Here is a 24665-nt window from a genome sequence, read left to right as displayed (position 1 = left end):
TTAAGGGAGGGAATTTGGGGTTTTCTGGTCTTGGGTCTTTGGCTGTTCTGTGCTCTCTCAGCATGAGAGGATCTATTTCCAGTCCTTCTAATCTTCTGTTTCCCAGTTGAAGTACAATAGGTAGCAAATATAGTCTTTTAAATGTTTTGCTGTAGTGCGTCGTTGTTCTGGCTGGTGGAGTCTTTAGTGTAATTGGCTATAAGTACTTTAAATTGTATAGCTTTGAAAAATCCTGTTTCCTGATTGCTCCTCTTGTCAGGTGTTTGGTTCCCTTTGTTAACCCTTTACAGGTAAAAGAAACATTAACCCTTAGCTCTCTGTTTATGACAGATGGGCACTGGAAATTACAGACTCAGTGCTCAGACTCCATGTTCCAATAACGGCACCGAGGCAAATGTCCCAAACTTTGGTGGAGCTCCATCTGCAAGGCATTTGGGGAGGGGGGAGGGGCCTCTGCATGTGTGCAAATCCTCTAGCGAGCACCTCTACGCAGCTGCATAAGGTAGGTCTGTGCCCTCTGGGTACCAGCCAGCAGACGCTTTGCACGGTGACCCAGGGCTGTGGGAACCCTGACAATCCCCAGCGTTCAACAGCCTCGGGGGGATGGGCCTGTTTGTACAGGATCCATTTGAGCTTCGCAGCTGCACTGTAGATGCCACATTGACCGATGGGAGATGTAGGTGCTCAGCCTCTGCTCCAGACTGTGACCACAGCCACGTCTCTCCCCCAGCCCGGCCTGCTGCTGGGCCCAGCACAGAAGCAGCAGAGCCACAGCTGCTGTAATGGTGGGCAGGGACAGCTGGACGTGGAAGGGGGGTGCAGGCACAGCGGCAGCATGCAGAAACTGAGGCAAGGAATAAAGCCTACTTTCAGTTGGGGCTGCTGACGTGCAGACTGCCCTTCCCACCTGCCTGCTGGCTGGGCTGAGAACTTGCCAGGACAGCTCCTTTGGGGAGAAAGTACAAGTGGCAGCCCCCCCTGCCCCTTTCCATTCAGGGCTTGGAACCCAGGCAACATCCAGCTCAATCACTCCAGGTAATGTGGCCACCTCCAGTGAGGCCCCATCACCCCCACCATGCCAGCCGGGAGTCAGAACTACAGCTCCTGGTCCCCCTTTCCCGGAGCGCTGGGAACTGACATCCGGGTTGGAGTGGGGGTTGCGTTCAATGACCCCCATGCTCAGCCAGCCAAGAGCAGGTACCGTGCATTTACAAGTGGCTGGGGCACATCTAACGCCATCACTAGCTTCTTCCTCAGGCTGCAGAAACGCAGCAACGGCTGTCACAACTGAGCCTCTCTGGCCCCTGCCTTTGCAACCCCACCCCTTCAGGGGGCTCTGGCGGCACTGTGTGAACCCTGCCCTCCACGGGCTGCCCCTTGTAGGCCTGGCACGCTTGTCCTCATCAGCCCCCAGACCCAGACAGTTGCCATTTTCACACTAGGGTATCACTACCCCACCCCCTCCAGGGCCAGCTCCGCTGGGCATAGGCCCCCTTCCCCCTCTCCCATCTGTGCCCTTCATCCTTGTCGCTGGGACCTCCCCACCCAGCCCCATGCCCCATTCCCTGACTGCACTCTCCACCTCTGCTCCCTCTGCCTGTGCCGGGGGCTCCAGGGCAGGTGCTGGTTAAGGGCAGCTCACTGCCTGGCGGAGAGGTGCTGGCGAATGACTGATGGGCTGTCAGGCAGCGCTCCCCACACCTGCTGAGTGGCAGGTCTGAGCTGGGGCTTGCCCTTCCCACTGCTCCCTGACTCTGCCTTGTTGGTCCTTATGTCCATCTGGTGTCTCTTCTCCATCCCCTGGCCGCCCCACCCTTGGTCACTTGCTCCTCGCTCTTCTCACCCTTGTCCCGACACTCCTCTTCCGTCTCTCTGCTCCCACACAGGTGACTCGCTCGGACCTGGTGCTGGGTTCCATGCCTAGACTCTGCCTGTGTTCCCATGCTGCATGCCCTGGGTTTCCGCCTGTGCCCTGGCAGCCAGGCTGTGGGGAGCAGCAGCTGGCATCCTGCAGGGCATCCCAAGATACGGCAGGCTCAGAGAGGGCCAGGCGTATGCTGCCAAGAGGAGTTAAGTGTTTAACCGATCTAATCCATAGCAGTGCAGTAGGCTAGTGTGTCTGTAGACAAATCTGATTCCAGCTAAAGCTGCCTCCTGCCTGCACAGCTCCAGATGGCCTGGATACCGAGTTCTGGAAAACAGGCTGGGACCATCTGCTGTGAACAAGCCGAGCAGTGGAAAGCGGGGCTCTGAGATGCCAAAAGCGGGAGCCAGGCGCCCCAGAAATGCCCATCCCCCAGATTGCCAGCTGGGTAGCTGACAGCAGAGGAGTGGGCAGTTTGGAGCACTGGGGTTTATGCTTTTCACAAGGGTTCATTGTCTTAGGGAGACATTTCTGGGGTGGGGGGAACTGAGGTGAAAGCTGGTCTCCTCACAGCATTTCTGTACCTGGGCAGAGGAGGTCCCCTAAGGAGGCTGGATCCCACAGGCAGCCCTCAGAAGGCACAAAGCTCATAAGGACAATCAGCTACTGACCTACAGAGACCAGTCACAGATTATTATGGGACCACGATGATCATCCAGTCTGAGCTCCTGCACAACACAGACAACACACCTGGGAAGCCAAACCTAGAACCTCGGTTCTGCTCCAAACTACAAGCCCCTCCCCAGGATCTCCATGCCCAGCCCTGCTGGAGAAAAGCAGGGCCGCTCAGACGGGGGGGGCAAGTGGGGCAATTTGCCCCAGGCCCGGCCCCCACGAGAATGCTCCGACTCCAGCCCCACCTCCGCCTTCCCCCATCCCCCAGCACACCGCGTCCAGGAACGGCCCTGGACAGAGCTAAAGCAGCGTGGCTCCAGCGGGGCCTGAGCTCCTCCCCGCTCAGAGCTGCATGGTAAGGGGGCGGAGCTGTGATCTTTGGTCCCCCCCGAGCCATGCCACTGCAGCGCTGTCCGGGGCCAGGGCAGCTCCTGGACGCAGCACTCCTGTGGCTCCGAGGGAGGAGAGGGAGAGCGGCCCTGCACAGAGCTAAAGCAGTGTTGCTCCAGTGGGGCCCGAGCTCCTCCTCGCTCGGAGCCATGTGGTAAGGGGGTGGGGCTGCGAGCTCCAGGCCGACTGGTGGGAGGTCAGGGCCCACTGGAGCCATGCTGCTGCAGCGCTGTCCAGGGCTGCTCCTGGACACGGTGCGCTGAGGCTCCGGGAGAGGGGCGAGGCGGGGGTTTGGATAAGGGGCAAAGAGTCCCAGGGACAGTCAGGGGGCAGAGGCTCGGGGGGGGGGGGGAATTTCGGTGGTGAATCATTTACCTGTGTCAAACTTCCCTTAACTCTATTTTCAGCTCCAAAACTTGTTTTTCTTTGGCTTGTTTACTGTTCAAAGTCTCAATCTTGTTAACTTTCTGAAGCTATTCTTACCAGGAACAGCCATAGTTTCTTGCTACTGCTGAATATAAGGCAAAGCATAAATAATAATTGTGTGAGTGAGACCAACAGGAGCATCCGTGCCAGTTGATTCATCTGGGGAAATTATCTCTCCCAGCATATGGACACTCCTCTGGCCAGTGTCTACCTGCTGCAGGCCCCGTGTCCTTCCCGGATACTGGTCCCTTTCCTGGGGTGTTGGCCCTGCAGTACCCCACATGTGATTCTCCCCTCCAGGGGATTCCCAACCTTATCCCCACCTTGCCTAGATGCTACTGCCAGTCATCATTAGCCCCTACTCACTGGCCAGACTAGGACTGTCAACTACTTATTAATAAGTATTATAGGCAATTATTAATAAGTACTGAGGGACGGAGCGTCCATCTTGTCACCCTGCATTCACTTCTCGGGAGTTATGCTACCTGGCCGGGGCCCATATCTGAATGTTACAGAGCGCATTGTGAGATTATCCGGCCTTCTTGGACTACTTACTCCCATCTACCAACCATGTGGCAAAATGATACTGCAAGTTGTGACGCTGAGCGACAAGAGCTGACTACAGGCTCTGGGAGTTTGGAGACTACAGATGGTATTTTTCTTCGATTTTCCTGTCAAAGGTAGGCCGGGAATGTGAATGCCTGGCTGCGAAGATGGTGTTGCCAGAGGCTTTGGCTTCCGTCAACCACAGGATGCTATTTGAGGAAGGACTGCTAGCAGAGATGGCGATCACTTTTTGAGGAAGGGAAAGCTTGTTTGACACGACTGGCCCTAACCTAGTGAGGAGCTTTAAACTAGTTCGACGGACAGTGAGCCAAACCCACGTAAAGTGGAACTAATACCGGAGATGGGTCGAACAAGGGGAGCGTGGGCTATACTGAAGATAGAGAAATAGTGTCAAGCAAAATGAGAGCAGGATCAAACCAGTATCTTAGATGCCGTATATACAAATGTAGAATATGGTAATAAGCAGGAAGAACTGGAATGCTAATTAAATATACAACTATGACATGTGGCATCACTGAAACTTGGTGATACACATTATTGGAATGTTGTTGGATGGGTATTAGTTTGCTCAGAAGGATAGAAGGGAAAAGGGAGGAGAGTAGCTCTAATATTAAAACGGTACACACTTGGACTGAGGTGAGATGAACATAGAGACGAAGGTTAAGTCTCTGATTAGGATGAAAGTAAAAAACAAGGGTGATGTTTTAGGAGTCTACTAGGCCACCTATCCGGTGAAGAGGTGGATGAGGCTTTTTTAAAAACTAACAAAATCACGAAAGCCAAGATTTGTGGTGATGGGATTCAACTATCCGGATACTATGTTGAAAATAACTCGGCAGGCCAGACTTCCATAAGTTCCTTGGACTGCATTGCAGACAACTTTTTATTCAGAAGTTGAAAAAGTACTAGGGAACTGTTCTAGACTTACTTTTAACAAAGGAGAAACTTGTTGAGAATTGAAAGTAGAGGGCAGCTGGGTGAAAGTGATCATGAAATCATGGTGCAATTCTGAAGAAAGGTAGAAGGAGTACAGCAAATAGAGACATGGATTTCAGGAAGGTGGATTTTGGTAAGTCGAAAGCTGCAATAGGTAAGTCCCATGGGACTCAAGACTGAGGGGAAAACAACTGAGAGAGTTGGCAGTTTTTTTCAAAGGGACACTATTAAGGCCCCAAAACGGCAAGCTATTCGATGGGTAGAAGATGATAGAAAATGTGCAAAAGAACCACTTGTCTGAACATGAGATCTGTATGACTACAAAATAAAGGAGTCCTATAAAAAATGGAAACAGGTCAAATTACAAGATGAATATAGCAACAACCAGGAATGTAGGGCAAGATTAGCAGGCAGCACAAAATGCTCAAACTAGCTTGGATAAATGGAAACAAGAGACTTGTTATCACATTAAAGCAAAGAGAAGACCAAGGACAGGTAGGCCCACTGCTCAGTGAGGAGAGAAACAGTAACATAAACTGGAAATGCAGAGATCTTAATACTTCTTTGTTTTGGTCTTCACTGAGAAGTCTGTCGAGATGTCTACATAGTAATACTTATGTGAAGTGGGATAGGTTAAATAAAAAAGACAATAAAAATCACTTAGAAAAATTAGATGCCTCGCAAAAGTCACCAGGTCGATGAAATGCATCCTAGAAATACTCAAGAGTTAATAGAGAAGTATCTGAATCTAGCTTTATCTTGGAATTCAGGGAGACAGGAGAGGATTCCAGAAGACTGAAAAGGGCAAAATAGTGCTCAATCTATAGAAAGCAAATAAAAACAACAGGCCAACTACAGACCAGTAGTTTAACTCTGGCAGGAAAGATAATGAGCAATTAATTAAGAACATCTCTGCAAACACTTGGAAAGTGGTAAGGTAATAGGAATAGCCAGCAGGGATTTGGAAAGAAAAAAACAAAAAAAAAAAAAAAAATCATTCATAACAATCTGTTAGCTTTGTTATAATAATGGTCTTTGGATAAGAGAGAAGCTTGGATGATGGTATACTGACTTTAGTAAGGTATTATGATCGGTTCCGCATGTCCTTATCGATAAACTAGGCAAATACATTAGATGGGGCTAAAAGGTGGGTGCATAACTGGCTGGATAACCGTCTCAGAGGTAGTTTTAATGGCTCCCAATCCTGCTTGGAAGGTATAACCAAGATGGGGTCCGCAGGGTCTGTTTTTATCGACTCTGTTCAATATCTTCATCAACGACTTAGATGTTGCATAGAAAGTACGCTTATTAAGTTGCAGACGATACCAAGTGGAGGATTGCAACTCTTTTGGAGACAGGGTCAAAATTCAAAATGATCTGGACAAATTGGAAAATGGTCTGAGTAACCGGATGAAGTCAATAAAGACAAATGCAAATGCTTCACTTAGAGAAAATCAGTTTCACACATATAAATGGGAGATGACTTCTACGAAGGAGTTGGTAGAAAGATCTAGGGTCATAGTGACCAGAAGCTAATCTATGAGAACAGTGTGATATGTTTGCAAAAAAGCAACTGATTCGGGATGCATTAACAGTTGTGTTAAACAAGACACGAGAAGTATTCTTCCGGTAACTCTGCGTGCGTTAGGCCTCAACGGATATTTGTCCAGTTCTGGGCACCGCATTCAAGAAAGATGTGGAGAAAATGGAGAGCGTCCAGAGAGACAACAAGAATGATAAAGGCTTGAGAACTGACCTATTAAGGAAGCTGGAAAGAATTGGGTTTATTTAGTTGGAAAAGAATAAAGACTGAGAGGGACATTAGCATTTCAAGTATCTAAAAGGGTTCATTCAGGAGGAGGGAGAAAACTTGTTCACCTTCTCTAATTGATAGAAGAAGAAGCAATGGGCTTAAACGCAGCAAGGAATTAGTTGTGACTAGGAAAGTCCTAAGTGTCAGGGTAGTTAACACATGAAATTGCCTAGGAGGTTGTGGAATCTCATCCCTGGAGATATTGAGAGTAGGTTTATAAATGTTCTATAGGATGGTCTAACGGTATTTGTCCTGCCTGAGGCAGGGACTGGGACTCAATACCTCTCGAGGTCCCTTCCATCTAGAGTCTATGAATCTGCTCATCACTGGCAAGGGAGTTGGACCTGCTGGCTTCCCTGCAGCCCATACCTCTCTTTAGCCTGACAAGGGCTGCAGCCTGAATTGCCCAGCTGCAACCCTAGCTCCGTCTTGCTTCCCATCACTTCTCAACCTTTAGTACCTTGCTCAAGGCAGGCTAGTCCTTCTTTCTCCCACGTTTGAGAGAGACTCTAGCTCCTACTCACAATCTTTTTTAGCCAGCTGTGCCTGACTGGGGTGGCCTAGCTGTGCGCTTTCCCAATTGCCTAACGCTTTTCTCTCAAGACCCCCTACAAAATAAAGGCTTCATAAAAATATTAAGGGTAATCTCTACTGAAAGGTTAAGAAGTTCACCACCTTGCTGACCCTGACCAGAGGAACCAATGGGGGAACAATGTTCAAAAGGAAGAGGAATTTTCCTTTGTTTTAGAGTCGTTTCAGTTTCAAGAAGTGAAAAAGATCAAGAAACCAGCCTTTATCAGAGTCAGTAAGGTTTTAGAAAGGATAAATTTTATGTTTATGTTCTTTTGAGCTTCTTGGCATCAGGAATAATCAAATGTGGTATTCTTGTGTGTAATAAGCTTTTGCCCAGGGAACATCCTGTGTTTTAAATCTGTTGTCTGTTAGATCGCTGTATACTGTCTACCAGAGATTTTTTTCTTAGGCCCTTTCTTTTCTTTAATTAAAAGCCAGCTTTTAAAAAGACTCAGATTGATTTTTCCCCGTTTTTTTATGATCAAGGGGATTGGATCTGGACTCACCAGGATTTGGGTGGGAAGGGAGGAAGGAGTATTCTTTCTTGCTTTAAATCAAGGGTTTGTATCAGGTTCAACAGAATTGGTGAAAAGTCTCTCAAGATACCCAGAAGATTAGTACTTGGGAGTGTGCGGGGGGGGCAGCAACACTAATCTAAGCTGCTATTTAGCTTTAGGTTTCTTCATGCAGAGTCCCTACATCTTATACTCTAAATCCGAGTGGGGTGAAACCTATGAACAAAGACAAACTAAAACCCACTGGGCTACAAACCCACTACCTCTAAGCAGTTCTTACCTTACAATAGTTCTCCTTATGGTCTGTTTTGCAGCTTTCAGTTTTTGCTGTTAAGTATTTTAGGTGTCACTGGATTGTTAATAATTCCATTAGTGACACCTCCTTCACTGCATTTACAAAGATTTTACAAATAAACACAGAACCTTTTGGAGGGTACCAGTCCTAAGCCCAGTTTCAGCCAGTTTCTGAATGCAGAAAGCAACACACACACACACAAAGCCCCAAGAAATCTTTATATTCCTTTCTATATACTTAATATTTCATTTTTTCTAACTTAATAGCGAATGATTTTTTTTTGTGACACGGGCGAGAGACCGCCGGCCAGGGTATGAATACACAAGAAGAAGAGCCCCCCGTATCCCCCTCCCCGCTATCCGATCCAGCCCAGCCCTGTGGATTGCGCTGTCTATAGTGCCTCTGTAACAGCTGCATGACAGCTACAACTCCGGGCTACTTCCCATGGCCTCTCCAAACACTTTTTATCCTCACCACAGGATCTTCCTCCTGATGGTCTGATAATGCTTGCCTCCTAATCCTCCAGCAGTACACTCTCTCACTCTCAGCTCCTGCCTTCTTGCCCAGCTCCTCACTCAGCACTACTCTCCTCTGGCTCTCCCCTGCCTGACTGGTGAGCTCCTTTTTAAACCAGGTGCCCTGATAAGCCTGCCCTGATTGGCTGGCAGTGTTCTAACTTAAAAGTAGCTATCCACTGCTTCTAAAAAGTCTTAATTGCTCCAGGCACTGCCCTGCATAAAATGACAGTCTGTCTAACTTACAAACTGGATAGCTGGGATGGTCTACTGCATCTCTATATGAGCACAGTCTGGTAATTGTCACTGTCAATTCCTTCGTAAGTAACTTTGTATGCAAAATGCCTTGATTAACCTGGAGCAACTGCCATTTGGTTACCATGGTCCTAGGGATTTGTTTAGCCTGGGGCTAACATACCTGTTTCTCAGTACTTTACTGTAGCCATCTGGCCTTGCCTCATCATAGTTGCTAGAGGTGGAGAACCACCGCCCTATCCTATGGTACTGATCCAGGGTCTAATCCTGCCTGGTGCAGAGCGTCCGCAGTGCCAGCGAAGTGGGCCACGCCTATACTCACAGCATCAGGCCTCCAGGCCTGGGAAGCCCAGAGCCTCGCTGCCACCCATGGGTCTGGACAGCCACACGAGAGAGGGAGAAAGAGAGTGAAAGACAGTAGATCTCGCAGGGCTGGGAAATAAGGGAGTTGAGGAAGCGGCTGCTGCCTCTTGTGGGCAGATCACTTCAGGTGACGGGAAGCCATGCAAGGAGACACAGGGCGTAGAGAGAAGCTGTTTGGCAATGTGGGGCACTTCAGCAGCATCTCCTGGACTGTGCCACATGCCACTAACTCGGCTCCTGAAGCACCCGTGGGGTGGGAGGGAGGCAGAGCCCTACAGCTCCACGTGGCTGGGGCCAGACAGGAGGAACGCCGCCTCTGTTACACCAAACCTCTGTGGTCGGAGGTGGGAGCCCTGTGAGAGGCCACAGACCTGGGTCTGGCTCACCTTGTCCCGGGTCTGTTTGGAGGGTCACGCTTCAGATGGCGCTTTCTGTGGGCTAGGGAGTCAGAAATGGGGCTGTGCAACCTTTCTCCTCAGTGCTGGCTCAGATTCCGGCCAGGCCTGGCCACCTATTGTCACCATCTTGATGGTTGGTGGCCGCCGTGAAACAAGCGGTTGGTGGCCGGCCACACCAAGCAGCAGCCTCAGCAGAGTGGTCTGAATGGGCCACGCAGCCTGTGTCCTCCAGGGCAGGGATTCGGCAGGGGCGTCTTTCCGCGACAGCGCATACTGCCCCTGTCCTGTGTTATGTGACCCGGTGCTCTACTCACTGCAGGACAGCGCCTCCTCCTGGCGCTTCTGGGGATTAGTTTTGCACGGCCGACATCCCTTCCAGCAGTTGTGCGCCATCTCTTCCTCCCTCTGCGGCCCTGCTCTTGCTCCATGAACCCCAGCACCTCTGCGTGACTTGGCCCTCTGGCCAGGTCACTGTGTAACAAAGGGCAGCAGCCCTCCCATCCCATGCGCTGCCCCAGGTGCTGCTCTCTCAGCAGGTGGCTGGGCCTGTCCTCTACTCCCGGTTCTAGCTCAGGCACCCTCCAAACAGCAGCCAAAGTGTGGATCTGCACCCTGCCTCGGGTTGTGAACTTTCTAATGGCACAAAACCGAACATCCCTGCCCCACGACCTGCCCCTTCCCCGATGCCTTGCCCCATACCTTCCCCGACACCCCGCCCTACCCCTCTCCGAGGCCCCATCCCTGCTCGCTCCATCCCCTCTCCCTTCGTCGCTTGCTCACCCCCACCTTCACTCACTTTCAGCACTGCGGCAGGCGCTTGGGGTGCAGGGGGAGGTGAGGGCTCCAGCTGGCGGTACAGGCTCTGGATGGGGCTGGGGATGAGGGGCTTGGGCTGCACGAGGGGGCTCCGAGCTGAGGCAGCGGGTTGGGGTGTGGGAGGGGGTATGGGCTCTGGGCTGGGGGGTGCTGGCTCCAGGGTGGGGCAACAAATGAGGGGTTCGGGGTGCAGGAGGGGGCTCTGGGATGGAGCAGGAGCATGTGGTGCAGGGGGAGGCGAGGGCTCTGGCTGTGGGTAAGGGCTCTGGGATGGGTCTGGGGATGAGGGGCTTGGGCTGCAGGAGGGGGCTCCGAGCTGAGGCAGGGGGTTGGATGTGGGAAGGGGTACAGGCTCTGGGCTGGGGGTGCAGGCTCCAGGGTGGGGCCAGAAACAAGGAGTTCAAGGTGCTGGGGCAGGGGGTTGGGGTGCGGGCTCTGGGGTGAGGCCAGGGTTTGGGGTGCAGGAGGGGGCTCCAGGCTGGGGCAGGGGATTGGGATCCGAGGGGGGCGGGAGTGAGGGCTCCACTGGGGGCATAGGTTCTGGAGTGGGGCCAGTGTTTGGGGTGCAGGACCGGGTGTGGGGTTCGGGCTCCAGGTAGTGCTTACCTCAGGCGGCTCCCGGGAAGCTGTCGATATCTTTCTCCGGCTCCTAAGCAGAGGCGTGACCACATGGCTCTCTGTACTGCCCGTGCCTGCAGGCACCGCCCCCTCAGCTCCCATTGAACACGGTTCCCAGCCAATGAGAGCAGCTGAGCTGGCGCTGGGGGCAAGGGCAGCACACACAGCTCCAGCAGTAGCTGTCCCTCCACCTAGGAGCCAGAGGAAGATGCAAGCAGCCTCCTGGGAGTCACGCGGAGGTAGGTAAGGAGCCTGCCTGCGTCGCCAACGGACTTTTAACGGCCTGATCGGAGCTGCCAGGGTGCCTTAACCCTGCCGCCTTTCCATGATCCGTTTCCTCACCTTCTGGCCCTCACCTCCTTTCTCCCCAGAGTAACCATGGGCTTGTTTCTATAGGCCCCGACTCACCTCCCTTCCCCTAGGAGTGACTGCAGCCCCCTCTGCTTCCACTCTCCTAGAAGAAGATAAAATATTAGGGTTGGAAGAGGCCTCAGGAGGTCATCTAGTCCAACCCCCTGCTCAAAGCAGGACCAATCCCCAACTAAATCATCCCAGCCAGGGCTTTGTCAAGCCTGACCTTAAAAACCTCTAAGGAAAGAGATTCCACCACCTCCCTAGGGAACCCATTCCAGTGCTTCACCACCCTCCTAGTGAAAAAGTTTTTCCCTCCTGCACCGCAACTTGAGACCATTGCTCCTTGTTCTGTCATCTGCCACCACTGAGAGCAGTCTAGATCCATCCTCTTTCAGCTACCTGAAAGGGGATTCCAAAGCATCTATCAAATCCCCCACACCCTTCTCTTCTGCAGACTAAACAAGCCTAGTTTCCTCAGTCTCTCCTCCTAAGTCATGTGCTCCAGTCCCCTGATCCTGTCTTTATACAAGCCCTACCTGCTCCCCACAGGTGAGCTCCCCTAATCAGGGCTTCCTCCAGGCCTGATTTGCCCAGATGGCAGCTAACTGGCCCAATTCAGCTCTCGCAGGGCCAGCGTGGGGAGCTCACTCCGTCATGGGCCAGTGCAGGTTCCCGTGCTGGCACGTTTCACTAGCTGTGCACTGAGAGGAGACGGGGGCCCAACAGAAGAAACACTGCTCTCTTTAGAGGAAAGAACGGGAGATAGGCAGCGCTAGCATGTGGAGTGTGCGATAACTGGTTATAGTGCAGGGGAACGTGTCTCCTTCACCCTAACTCACACACTGGTGCTGAGAGACTTTGCTCCCCAGGCTGGTGACTCCCAGCTTCTGGCCTCAGAGAGACTTTTGCTTTTCTGCTCACGCCCTCTGTCACTGCAGAGGATCAGGCAAAGGCAGAGTCCATTACATGTCAGCCCAGTGATCCAGTTCATGGTCTGCGCCTCTCAAAGGCTGCCCCACAACCCATTCCAGCCGAGCACCAACATTCAGGTTCTCCTCTTCGTGGCAATACTCAGACTTCATTCCATGTGGAGGTCTGAACCCATTTCTAGCTCTTTTTCCAATAACACAGTGACACACGCATGAACTGACTCGTGAACTGCTGTCACAGCTGATTCTCACAACTGAACCTGGCCTGGATTTTCTTGTCCTCTTAGAAGAGACCCCAGGGAGCCAGATGTCATACTGATCAGTGACAGCCAGACCACACAATGGGCCAAACCCAGCCCTGCTGCAACTGCAGAGCTCCATGGCAGACCAAACCCAAGCTTCAAGTGCCACCTCTGTGCCTTAGTGGAGAAGACGGGGTCAGATTCAGCCCTGGAGTAGCCTGAATCCAACCAAGACGCAGCACCCCGCAGCTGGCATTAGCAATGTCTTGTGTGGTCCGAATGTGTCAGAACCACGCTGTCCCCAGAAAGCAATCTGCCCTGTCCTCTACGGCCCTGTCTGCCATTGCAGCTCTTCCATGCCCCACAGGGAAGCATCTGTGCTCCGAGAGCCCACCCGAGGGTCCCGCCATGTTTGGGAGCAAAGCTAACAAACTACGGGGAAAAACACACTATTGGCCCCAGGTGCCAGCACAGCCTGGCCATGCCGCCCGTCAGCCCTGCCCAGTCGAGTCTAGCGCTCTGGGAGGAGAAGCTGCCCCACACAGTCACGGTCCACACTGCTTCCCTTCGGCTGGGCCAGGGAGACAGCCCCACCGCATGGAACTGCACTGTAGCCCTGGTGACCCAGTCCAGAACTACACCTCAGCCACGGACCCCAGCCCTGCTTGAGAGACCAGGCCCTGGCCCCAAGGAGGCGAGACAGCTTGGGTTCGCGGACTGGTTACCAATGAGGGTTTTTAACTGGTCTGACAATCCCAGCCCTCGGCACACCGTGTCCTGGGTCTTAGTCCCGTCCGGTTCTCCTCAGCCCACCCCAAACTGCAGTGCCTGAGCGGGTCAGGGTGCTGGGTGCATTGTAAGTTAAGCATCAGTTGTATTCTCTCTCTTCAGTCTGGGTTTGCTGGCTACACTGAGGATAGCCGCTGTCACAGGGCCAGGCGCCGTCCGACGCAGATCAAATCCAATCAGATCTGGAGAGGCCAGTGCCGTAGTCACCTAGTTTCCCCACTGGGGGAGGATCTCATTTGCCTATGCAAATAATCACTCATAATGCATTCTGCCAGGCCCACCCCTGGCACACACAGATAGGTGTGTCAGGAAGTGCATGTCACTCCAAGAGTCCCCTCCCCATAGCTGCTCCCTCACGGTTTCCATTGACTACCCCTCAATAGTATCACTGGCAGGGCCGGTGCAACCCATTAGGCAACCTACCTGGTTGCCTAGGGTGCTAACATTTGGGGAGTGGCGGCCGCCCCGGTCGTCAGCGGTATTTCGGAGGCGGGACCTTCCGCCGCCTAGGGCGCCAAAAAAGCTGGCGGCGCTCCTGATCGCTGGGCAGAGACACAGTGAGCAGGAGGCCAGTGGGGTGTGAGGATGCGTAGGAGGTAAACACACAGGGATGTCACAGGAGATTAGGGATGTCCTCATGCCACTGGCCTCTCCCCTCTTGGTCGAAAACCAAATCAGCCCATGGATCAGGCACCAAGCAGCTCATGCACCCAAGCTATCCGGGAGAGCAACCCTGGGATAACTCAGAACAACACAAGCTCTGTGAAGAACAATTCTCTGTGTTTTGGGTTGTCCCCATCTCCATGACCCCACCCAAACCTCAGGTCCCAGCTAGGAGCTGCTGGAGCCAGCAGCCTTGGCCTGAGCCCTCTCCCCAGTCCTCAGTGGTATCTGACCTCCTTTCTAAATCCCAGCCTTGCTTTGCTGGCTTTTCTATTTCCTGTGCCCCAGTCTCCGATAATCACATTGACATCTGTCCACAGCTTCGCTTCCTGCTCCTTCACAGGGGGTCCTGCACCTTGGCTGCAGTCGGGGAGGGTGAAGGAGGTGGTGAGGCGGGGCGCGGGGGGACAAGACACACAAACACATCTGTAGTGTGGTGCAGAGAGGCCAGACCTGGTACAGGGCCTCTAAAGGTGAAGAAGGAACCTTTGCGAATGGAGCCAGTGGGGGTCAAGGCAAGATGAGCCCAGCTTCCAGCCGGGCTCCTGGGAGCGGGTCAGTAACTCCCAGGGGGCTGGCGAACCCCCTGCCCAACAAGATCCTGACACTGGCTTCCACTCTTTGCTTCTTAATGTTGAAGTGGCTGCTCAGGTGAGAGAGGCAGGAGAACGGGGACGCTGCGAACATCTGATCAGCAGCAGCCCCCACTGCCCTCATAGCAGCCCCCACTGCCCTCATCCCCGGGCAATCCCACTGCCCTGCCCTGCCCAGCCCCGGCCGCTCTGCCGGGGGAGCCCAACGCACCTTGCAAACACGAACAAATTCACATTGCAGGCAGGCACCATTGCCCCGTTTTACAGATGGGGGAACTGAAGCACAGAGATGCTCAGTCCTGAAGCCAGGCAGCACATCAGCCAGGAAGAGAACTCAGGAGTCCTGGCTCTCCTGCTCTACGCATACAGCGCTGCCTCTCTCAAACACAGGTGGGGAATCCTGTGCATGGCCTAATGCGGCTGCTCCTCCCACCGCTCCCTTCAATAGCCATTAGGCATAAAATGATGGAGCAGGTGTTTGAAGTTCACGCTCGTCCTCGGTGATGCACTCTAGGGTGTGCGACTAGAGCAACACAGAGAAAGAGACTCACTTATAGCCTGGCCCGATACATCACACGCCAGGCACAGTTTGTCCACTCACTCCGTTCACTGCATTATATTTGTACTATGACATTTGTTCTAAGTGATCATTCGAGCAACCAACAACAACCCACTGCCCGGTAGCTGGTCTTTACCCAAACTGAGGAATTCAAGCCTTGTCTGCACTAGGAAATTGACTCACTGCTGAAGGCAGATGTCAGCAACGAGTCCCCCAAACCAGTGCTGCAAACACTGAAATTGCTCATTTGGATGGAACAAAACCCTCCCAGCACCTTCACAGAACATGTGACTGAGACTTGGTCTATGCAGTCAAGGGCCTGAGCTTCAGAGATGCTGAGCAGCCGCAGCTCCCGTGGGCTTCGGCAGTAGATGTGGGTGTTCAGCACATCTGAAAATCAGGCCCCACATTCCTGCGGGGAAAATGTCCAAAGTTTTCTCTCCAGCTCTCTGAAAGGAGCGCCACTGCATAGAGACCGTGGGGTCTGTAGCATCCCACAGTAACGTCCAGGGACAGCCCCGCCAGCTTCCTGAGTGAGAGGTGCTACCAGAGAGAATCCAGGCTGGGTTCACAGGACGCCCCAGGCATGTCAGACTTTGGGAGCACATACAGTGCTGTGTGCATGCCCATGCAGTGCGCCAGCATCGACAGAGCTCACAATGGCTAGGTGCCACACAGGCGAGGTTCAGTGCCTTGGGTGGAGGAGCCCCACGGAATCTCAGACCCAACACCTACTTCTGACTGCTCTTCTTTTCAGCCCTGCCTTGGTCTCTCCTTCCTCTCCCATCCTCCTGTTTATTGCAATCCTCCCATCCCCATGTCCCCATTCTCCCCTCATCTGTCCATCCACTGCCTCTCTGCACTTCGCCCATCCTTCCCATCTGATCTTCTCTCTTCTTCCCTACCTACTGAGGGACAAAGTCACTCTGTCTGGGCTCCCTTTCACTCCCCAGTAGCCTCAGAGCTCTGTCCCCTGGGGTCCACTCTTCACGCTGGGTGACGGACCAGCTTCACGACCTGTCTTCCATGGACAATATTGCTCCCCACCGCCACACACACACACTGAAAAATCCTGTGAAAGCAAATCTCTGGGTAGGGAGTCTGCTACGGGCGTGTCAGTCCTGCTGGGTTTGAGTGTGCTGTCTGCAAGGGGGTTCTGAGCCATAGTCCTACCTCGTGTGTTGGTGGCCATGTCTGCCACTTTCTGGAAGGCATCCAGGAAGGCGACTGCTGCCAGCACCGTAGTCCTGAGGCAGAAAGAGATGGATACATAAGTCAGCTGGGAGTCCGAAGGACTAATGCAGTGCACCTTCTACTGATCCCTATACACACTCAAATTACAACAGGCCACCCCACCATATCCTGTCTCCAGCAGTGGCTATTATCTGATGCTTCAAAGGAAGCATAAATAATATCCCTTAACAAGTTGCCCAGTATTGTACATAGGGGAAATGCTTTCCCGACCCCTGCTGTGATCGTCCTTTGCTTTGAAGTGCGAGATTAGCTCATCCCTGCCCTAGCCAGCACAGTAGCTACCTTTGCTAACAGCCATGCCATTATGCAGCCCCAACCTTTGGCTCAATGTTCTGATGCAGCAGTGAGTTCCACAGGTTGCTTGTCAAGAGAATGGCTGAGACCCTAGGCACCCCGTATTCACATCCTACGCACAACTGCAGTAATATCTGAACAAAATACGCCTTGTGAGATATCCTATGAAAGCTAACACCACACTGGTTATTAATATCACTGTAAAATGCATGTGTTAATGTTATACGTGAAGTTATGGATTCCCTCTGTATGATGCGATTAGAACATGTTTAAGATCAGCCGCCTAGCCTCGGTAAAGGTGATAAACCAGTCAGTCCCAGACACAGGAATGGGGCTTTACCTCAATTTACCTATTAGCAGTAAACAGAGCCCTCAAGCTGAACCAGTGAGGGTTATTGTGTTCCTGACCTCCGGCGACAGGGAAATAACATGACTCCAGCACCCCTGGGAGACACAGGAGGCTGAATCCCCAGCAGCCTTCCTGATTTGTAAGACAAAGGGCTAGTCTACACTAGAGTTGCTACATCGGTGCAGCTAACCAGAAAAGGCGGAGCTCCAGACCGCTTCCCAAGCTGCCCGCATCAGCGCTGGTGGTGCCCATAGCACATCAGCGACGTCTGACTCCCCAGCTGACGCTACAGCCTCACAGATCTCCCAGATCACCACTGGTTGGCACCCTCTGCTGCCTCATCGCTGACACCCCACCAAGGCTGGAACCCTACAACGTCAGCAGCCTGCGCTGGCTGCTCCAATCCCAGGCTCCAGCCCCCACACAACCGGCTCCATGGCAAAGCCCCTCCCGGCCTTGCACCCAGGACTCTGCTGAGCAGCTCAAGCTGAGAGGATGGGGGGCTAGATGCTACCTCACAGGCAGCACCCAGCCAGGTTACAGCTGATCATAGACACAGGCAAGTTGCTGTGACAGAGGGAGTTGGCACCGACACTGGCCAGGACTGCAGTTGGCGTCGCTGATACAGGGTTTCAGGATAGAGCTCCAAAGGGATCAACTTTAGGGCCAGAAAGTGATCAGGAAAAAAAGGCTCCACTTGTCTGGAGAGGTTGGAGGGTGGCGGGAGATCTTCTCTGCTAGAGAGGAGGGCAGAGACCTGAAGCTGCTCTGGCTCTTACATTGGTTGAGGACAGAATTTCCTGAGTTTGTAACAAACCGTCCACACTGTGACTGCTCCTTTAACTCCGTTTCGAAGAGTAGCGCTTCCTGAGGGCGGGCAGGGGAGGGGATTTTTCTATCAGACGTCGGAAGCTGAGTGGATAACAAGGTGACAAGGCCCGATGGTAATAAATAAGACCTTCCATGGCCCTGTCCATTGGCAGATCTCAAAGCGCGTCACAAAGTTGGTGTCACAGCGTGTGGGGGAGTCCGGCCCTGCACCCCTCTTCCTGGAACCCACAGTGACTCTTGGCCAGCCAGTAAAACAGAAGGTTTACTGGACAACAGGAACGCAGGTTACAGCAGAGCTTGCAGGCACAGTCAGGACCCCTCAATCGAGTCCTTCTGGGAGTTTAGGGTGCTTGGATCCCAGCTTAGGATACCCTGAATTCCGCCCACACAGCCCCAAACCCAAACTGCAAAACTACTTCCCTCCTGCCAGCCCCTTCCTTTGTCCCCCTTCCCGGGCAAAGGACTTGACCTTTCCCCTCCCTTACCTAGCTCAGGTTACAGGCTCCGGTATAGTCCATCCCCTAAAGTCCTCCCCTGCTCTCCCATTCCCTGCACAGACAGTCCCTACTCCATCACAGTTGGGTAAGCAGCATTACTACCTGCAAGTCACAGATGGGGAAACTGAGGCACTCAGCGGCCTATGGCTTCAGTTGCAGATGGGCTGAGCTACTATTGACTTCAGTTGACACTGGGGAGATCAGCACATCTGAAAATCAGTCCCTACGGCCCAAAGCCTTAAAAGTATTTAGCACCCAATCCCCTGGGGATTCAAGGAACCCTTGGAGGAGCTGGTTTTAGGGATTTGCCCAAGGGCTCCTGAGGCCCAGCCCAGCAAGCCGCGCTGCTGCCTGTGTCTGCAAACTGGAGTGCGCTGCGTGACCGTGGACCCGCAGGAGCCAACCAGGCCTGGTCCCAGAGGTGTGTCCTGGAGCAGCAAGACTGGCAGATCCAAGGCCTAACAGGAAACCTCCCACCTCAGCGTGAAACACAACACACACCCCTGCCCCAAGCACGTGCTCCTGTGCCCCACACGCGGGCATCACGACACCCTCGCAGCTAGCACCATGGCCCGAGAGGGGCCAAACGCACAGAGCAAAGGGCCCGTCTGCCCGCACTGCTTCCCCGTCACCAGTGCCTGAGAGCCTCACCTCAGCATGCTGGGGTGGGGAATCAGCCAGGTCTGGGGACTCAGCCCCGGGGGTAGTGGCCCCCCACCATCAGCCACTCGAAAACCCGTGGGAGTGAGCCACGCTCTGGAGAGTGAGCACTGAGAGGCACTGCAGAGCGCAGAGGATGAGTCAGAAAGTCCTGAGCAGAGCAGACAGGTGCACAAAGCAGGCAGAGGAGGAGGCCAGGCAAAGCCCAAACAGCTAGGAATATCGAAAGCCCCTTTACGTGGAAGCAGGGCCAGGAACCACGGCCATGGGGCTAATAGCCTGGGGCTATTAGTGGGGCGCTGAGGGAGGCATGACTGGGAATTAGAGACGATGAGCTAAATGCGCCCTTTGTATGGAACAAAGTGCGCCCAGGGGAGGGGGATGGGGCTCGAGGGAGATTGGAGGAGCCAGGCACCCTGAAACCAAGGTAAGCAGGTGTTCAGAGAGCACCCAAAGGACTGGGCAGCTCTGGATAACGGTTCTGGGTAACTGGGCACTGGAAGAGCTGGCTGGGAGGGCAGCGCACGAGGGCACAGCCCAGGGCAGCAGGGAAATGGCACTTTAAGCCACTCTCATGCCCTGGATGCTGGGCTGGTCGAGGGCCCAGCCGGTCACTGATGTAACAGACAGGGCATGGAGCCGCTCTGACTCCCAGTAGCCCTGCCTGGACAACCCGGAGCAGCCCAGAGTCGCCGGAGCACTGTATGCCAAGGCCCTACCCCAGCCACTCTCTGCCCCAGGGCTTCCATCGGGTCCTGCATCTGGCTGCCTCTAGGAACAGCACATGGCGCTGGGCCGGCAGTCAGCCAGGGGCTGTACGGCCACAGTACAGCTCAGGGGCCTAGATGGGGAAATCCCTGGCTTCTAAGCCTGCGGCTGCCACTGCCTTGCTCTGTATCCTTGGTCAGCTCCCTTATCTTCTCTGCGCCTCTGTTTCGCCATCTGTCCCGGGAGGCTATTGAGACTGGGAGTGCTTGTGAAGCTCTTGGAGCTCTCGCCTTTGCAAGTCACTAGTTCAGTCTCTGTGTCGCATGCCCAGCACATGGGGGGTTGGAATGGCAAGTGCCCAGACCCTCCTGCTCCCTGGTGTGTTGGGCTACAGAGCCGCGGCCAGCCCCTGTGCTGGGGCTGGAGCTCGACTCTGCAATGCCCGGGGAGGCTTTGCAGCTCTCTTCTTACTTTCGTCACCCGAATTCCCTAGCAGCTGGCCCTGGCCTGGCTGGAGAGCGGAGCTGCTCTGCACTGCCTCCTTCAGTCAGCTCTGTGGGACAGCACGGTCCTTCCCAGCTGCATTCAAACCACCCTGGTGCAGATCCTGGGACGACTCACCTGAGCTGGGAGTGCAGCTTAGTTGCCTTGGAGTTGAAATCTTCCCAGATGGGGTAGGAGCTCTGAAACAAGAGAAAGCAGAGAGCCATGAACCACCAGAGGAGAGTTCTCAGAGCCCGGGATGCATCCAGCGCCTCACACCGTTCCTCAGTGATGTCCCATACAACTCCAGGCACTTTCAAATGCACAGCTTCCTCCCGGGAAGGGAGGGCACCTGCCCCAGCGCGGCCTGGCCCTGGCGTGGCCTGCTCCTCGCTCACACACCAGCCTGGCCATGCACAGTGATTCGAGAGAGATGCTCGTCTGGTCCCCAGCCCCATAGGAGCAGAGCTGCTCACCCACTCCAGGAGCAGAGCAGGGCTGTTCCCCCATGGGGCACAGCGAGACCGAGCGACTTGCCCTGGTCACACAGGAAATCTGTGGCAGTGCAAGGAACTGAAGTTAAGCCTCACAGCGCCAAGACTCTTGTCCTGACCACCAGCACCCCCCCGCCGGGCAGAGAGCTGAGCTCCCATCAGGTATGTGGCTCACAGCATTCGTTCCCAAGGGCCCCCCCAGGCTGCCCGCTTGTTAGCCGGACAGCAAGCTAGTTTTGTGGCAGAGACGACCAGTCTGGGGCTGTTTCCCTTCCCCACCCCCGTTCAGAATCCCAGGGTCTCCTCTGTGCAGTGTAACCCCCATATCACTGGTGGTCCTGTCACCCCAGAACCATCCCACTGTACTCCACAGAGTTACCCCAGGGAGGACATTGACCCCAGAATTTGATCTCACAAAGAGCCCTGACTCCTGGGTGCTGCGGAGCCAATACAAGCTCAGGATTTCTGCACAGGCCCCTGAAGCCAGAGAACCCAACAGATCCTACAGGAGAGCTCAGGGCTAGACCACAGCAGGGGCTGCTTTACGGCAGCCAAGGGCAGGGATGCAGGAGAGACAGGGCCTGAGACTGGAATGATCCATGAATTGCCATTCAGGAAGGGTTGATCCCTCCATCTCAGGGTTTGCTTTGTCACACTCACAGCAGAAATTCAATCAGCCTCTCCCCCACCCCAGCAAGCCCAGCCTAACCCAGCTCAGCAGCTGCAGGTTCGCACCGCCAACGTGGTGGTGCATAGGGTGAAAGCGGACAGCGGGAGCAGTGATTTACAAGTGGGGAATCCCAGCAAAGGGTTCCCCGGACCTCATAAGAGCAAAGCCCCCTCCTCTGGCTGCAGCTGGCCTGTGTGTGTGGGGGTCTTAGAGTGCAGGGAGCCAAGAGGGGCTGAGTGTTTTAAAACAACTCATACAAGCAGAGGCACTTACTGCAGAACAAACCTGCAGCTGGCTGATTAACGCTGCAGTCAGATTACAACGCACTAACCACAGGGAGAGCTGGGGGGAGACATCTCCCCGGTCCACTAACATTTTCGAGTGTTTGAATGTTTTTCCCATCATTAATCAGCAGGAAAAGATGAAATCTCAAACATTTTTGGAAACTGAAAATCCCCACCACCACTTCCCCCTCCCCAACCCTCTGACCCCCCACAAAAGATTTTTTTTAAATTCTGGTCAACTGCAACATTTTGCTTCAGTTATGACTATTTTAAAAAGCAATTTTTACTTCCATTCACTTATGTTTTGACATGAAAAATCATTGTGAAATGGAAACCAGTTCTGAACGGGTCCAAAGGTAACGACCATTTCAAAACTTGGTTCTGAGTTGAGAGCTTTGGCCAAACCGACCCTTTCCCGCAAAACGGTTCACTGTCTATGCGACATTCCCCTGGTGTTGTCTGGACTGGTGATCTGCTAGGTCACCCCAGTTCTTGACACTGGGAGCCAGCCTGACCCAGCTCTGCTGTCAGAACCCCCACTCCTGAGCTGTTCTCACACAGCCTCTGGCATGTCAGCTGCTCCCAGCTACTTGCAACCGAATGACACTAGCCAATATCTCCGGTCCCAGACACAACCCTAGGAACCTCCGTCTTGCAATGTCCAGTCAGGCTCACTGGACATGACAAGCTTATACGAGCTCATCAATTTAACAAAGAAATTATACGTACCAGGCTTGTTATCCCAAGGGGAGTCTCTTGACAAATCTCAAACCAAACATACTGCTTCAGGTAGAATAAACAACAGATTTATTAACTATAAAGATAGATTTTAACTGATTATAAGTCAAAGCACAACAAGTCAGATTTGATTAAATGAAATAAAAGCAAAACGCATTCTAAGCTGATCTTAATGCTTTCAGTGCCCTTATAAACTTGGCTGCTTCTCACCACAGGCTGGATGGTTGCTCTTCAGCCAGGCTCTCTCCTTCGATCAGCACTTCAGTTGCTTGGTGGTGGTGTCTGTAGATGGAAGTGGAAGAGCCTGGCAAATGTCTGTCCCTTTTATCGTGTTCTTTCTTCTCTATTGGCTTTGCCTCTGTCTCCGGTCAGGTGAATATTACCTCACCGCAGTCCCAAACTCACCAAGAGTAGGCGGCTGACTCACTCGAGAGTCCAACAGATCCTTTGTTGCTACCTAGGCCAGTGTCCTTCGTTCCTGCAAGGCTGGACTGGGTTTGTCCCATACATGCCGTGAGGAGGTGTGAACTGCCCCTGCTTCTGGAGAGATTTTGCCTGAGCTTGCTTTAAGCCATGAGGACACATTTTCAGCCTCATACATACATGAAATTATCACCTAGAACCTCACTATGACATCACTGTAACAACAATGCTCAGTGCATCACGAGCCTTCTGAAGCCACCCATGACAAACTTTGCATTGGATGCCACACAATCATTTTACAAGAATGAACATGGGGGCCCTGGGCATTCCCCCGAGATACAGAGTGTCACAGTTTACAAACAGGTGTTCCCGATAAAAGGCATTTTTGTTGAACAATTTCCCAGGCTCACAATCCATGGGACAGTACTGCCTCTCCTGTGCTCAGCACACACAGCTCCCATTGCAATCATCGGACACTGTGGGGCTCAGTTCCTCTGAGAGCCAGACCAGACCAGATACCGCAGGGAGAGGCAGAGCTGGGACAGCGAATGGCGTGGGTGCTGCAATGGGCTATGGAGTCTTTTGTCTCTAGGTCACCGAGTCCAATTTGGCCCACATCAGTTCCAATGGGCCAGCTCTCTCCTGGCCTATCACCTCTGTGCCTGGAGCCTGTCTGTTGGGATGTACCGATTCCCTGCTTGGGATCTGTAATGCAAACCATTCTAGCTGGCCCAGTCCCGGCCAAGCTCCAGTTTCTGCAGTAAGGAATGAGGGGTAGGTGCGTTCCCAGAAGGCCTGATCCTGGTGCCCCATGGGGCTCCTCCTGCAGCAGAATGTCTCAGCATGAGCCGGTGCATCAGAGCGTGGCCGGATAACCTAAGCAAGGAGCAGACCTGGCACCACACGGCAGGGGCAGCTCCTGGGAACAGGCCAGGGTGCAAGGAGAGACTGTTTATTCCTTGGCCCCAGGCACACGACCCAGGTAGGAGTTACAGCCATGGATGGATACAACGAAAAGCCCAAGGAAGACTGGGATGGCAGGAGGCTTGTTTCCTTGCCTTCAACTCAGCCACTCTGCAGTTCCAGCCTGACAGCAACAAGCCGTGCACAGCTGGGGGGTCAGCCTTCGGACAGAGGTGCTTTTGGGTCTGCGTGAGGGTGACCAGGTGTCTGGCTTTGGACTGGAACACCCAGCTGAAAAGGAATCCCGACGGCTCCAGTCAGCACTGCTCCCTGGGCTGTTGAATGTCCAGATCGCGGTGCCACAGCAGGGCTGGCAGGCTGCCTGCTAGCGCCACGCCATGGCCCGTGCAGCTCCCAGGTCCGGAAGCAGCTGGCACATCCGGCTCCCAGCCTTAGGGGCTGCTGGGGGCTCGGCACAGCTCCCAGTGGCGGGGTCAAGGCAGAGGAGGAACTAGCACCACTCACGAGCACTCAGCAGGCGGCTGTTGAGTGGTCGCGTGGCACACGCTTCTCTCGCCACTGTCTAGCCTCTTCTCCTTGCACTCCTCATGTGGCTGGGCTCGAGCTGCGGCACGTGCCCTGCTGTGAACTGCGGTCTGTCGCCCCAGCACCAGCACCCAGGAGTTGGAGGTATGTGTATCTCTGTCTCCGAGTGCTGGGAATGCAGCTGCACTTCCATCCTCCTCACTGCATTCCTCTGCATCCAACCCTCCCCCCCGCACCCCCATCCTCCTCACTGCATCCCTCTGCATCCCAACCCCATATCCCAATCCTCCTCACTGCATCCCAACTCCCCCGCAACCTGATCCTCCTCACTGCAACCCTCGGCATCCCAACCCCCCCAGCACCTCCATCCTCCTCACTGCATC

General features: G+C 53.7%; 1 protein-coding gene across 1 annotated transcript in view; it reads right to left on the bottom strand.

The window, feature by feature from the left end:
* MTSS2 (MTSS I-BAR domain containing 2) overlaps positions 1-24665 on the bottom strand; it is an 83271-nt gene that overhangs the window by 42453 nt on the left and 16153 nt on the right. Inside the window, exons 2-3 of the mRNA XM_075073832.1 lie at positions 20363-20424; positions 16322-16395 (exon numbers count right to left, since the gene is read on the bottom strand). Coding sequence (XP_074929933.1) covers positions 16322-16395; positions 20363-20424 — 136 coding nt within the window. The remainder of the gene's footprint in view (positions 1-16321; positions 16396-20362; positions 20425-24665) is intronic.

Source organism: Chelonoidis abingdonii, chromosome 19, assembly GCF_003597395.2.
Source record: "Chelonoidis abingdonii isolate Lonesome George chromosome 19, CheloAbing_2.0, whole genome shotgun sequence".
In the NCBI taxonomy this organism is placed as follows: Eukaryota; Metazoa; Chordata; order Testudines; family Testudinidae; genus Chelonoidis; species Chelonoidis abingdonii.
This window is presented reverse-complemented; position numbering and strand designations above follow the sequence as displayed.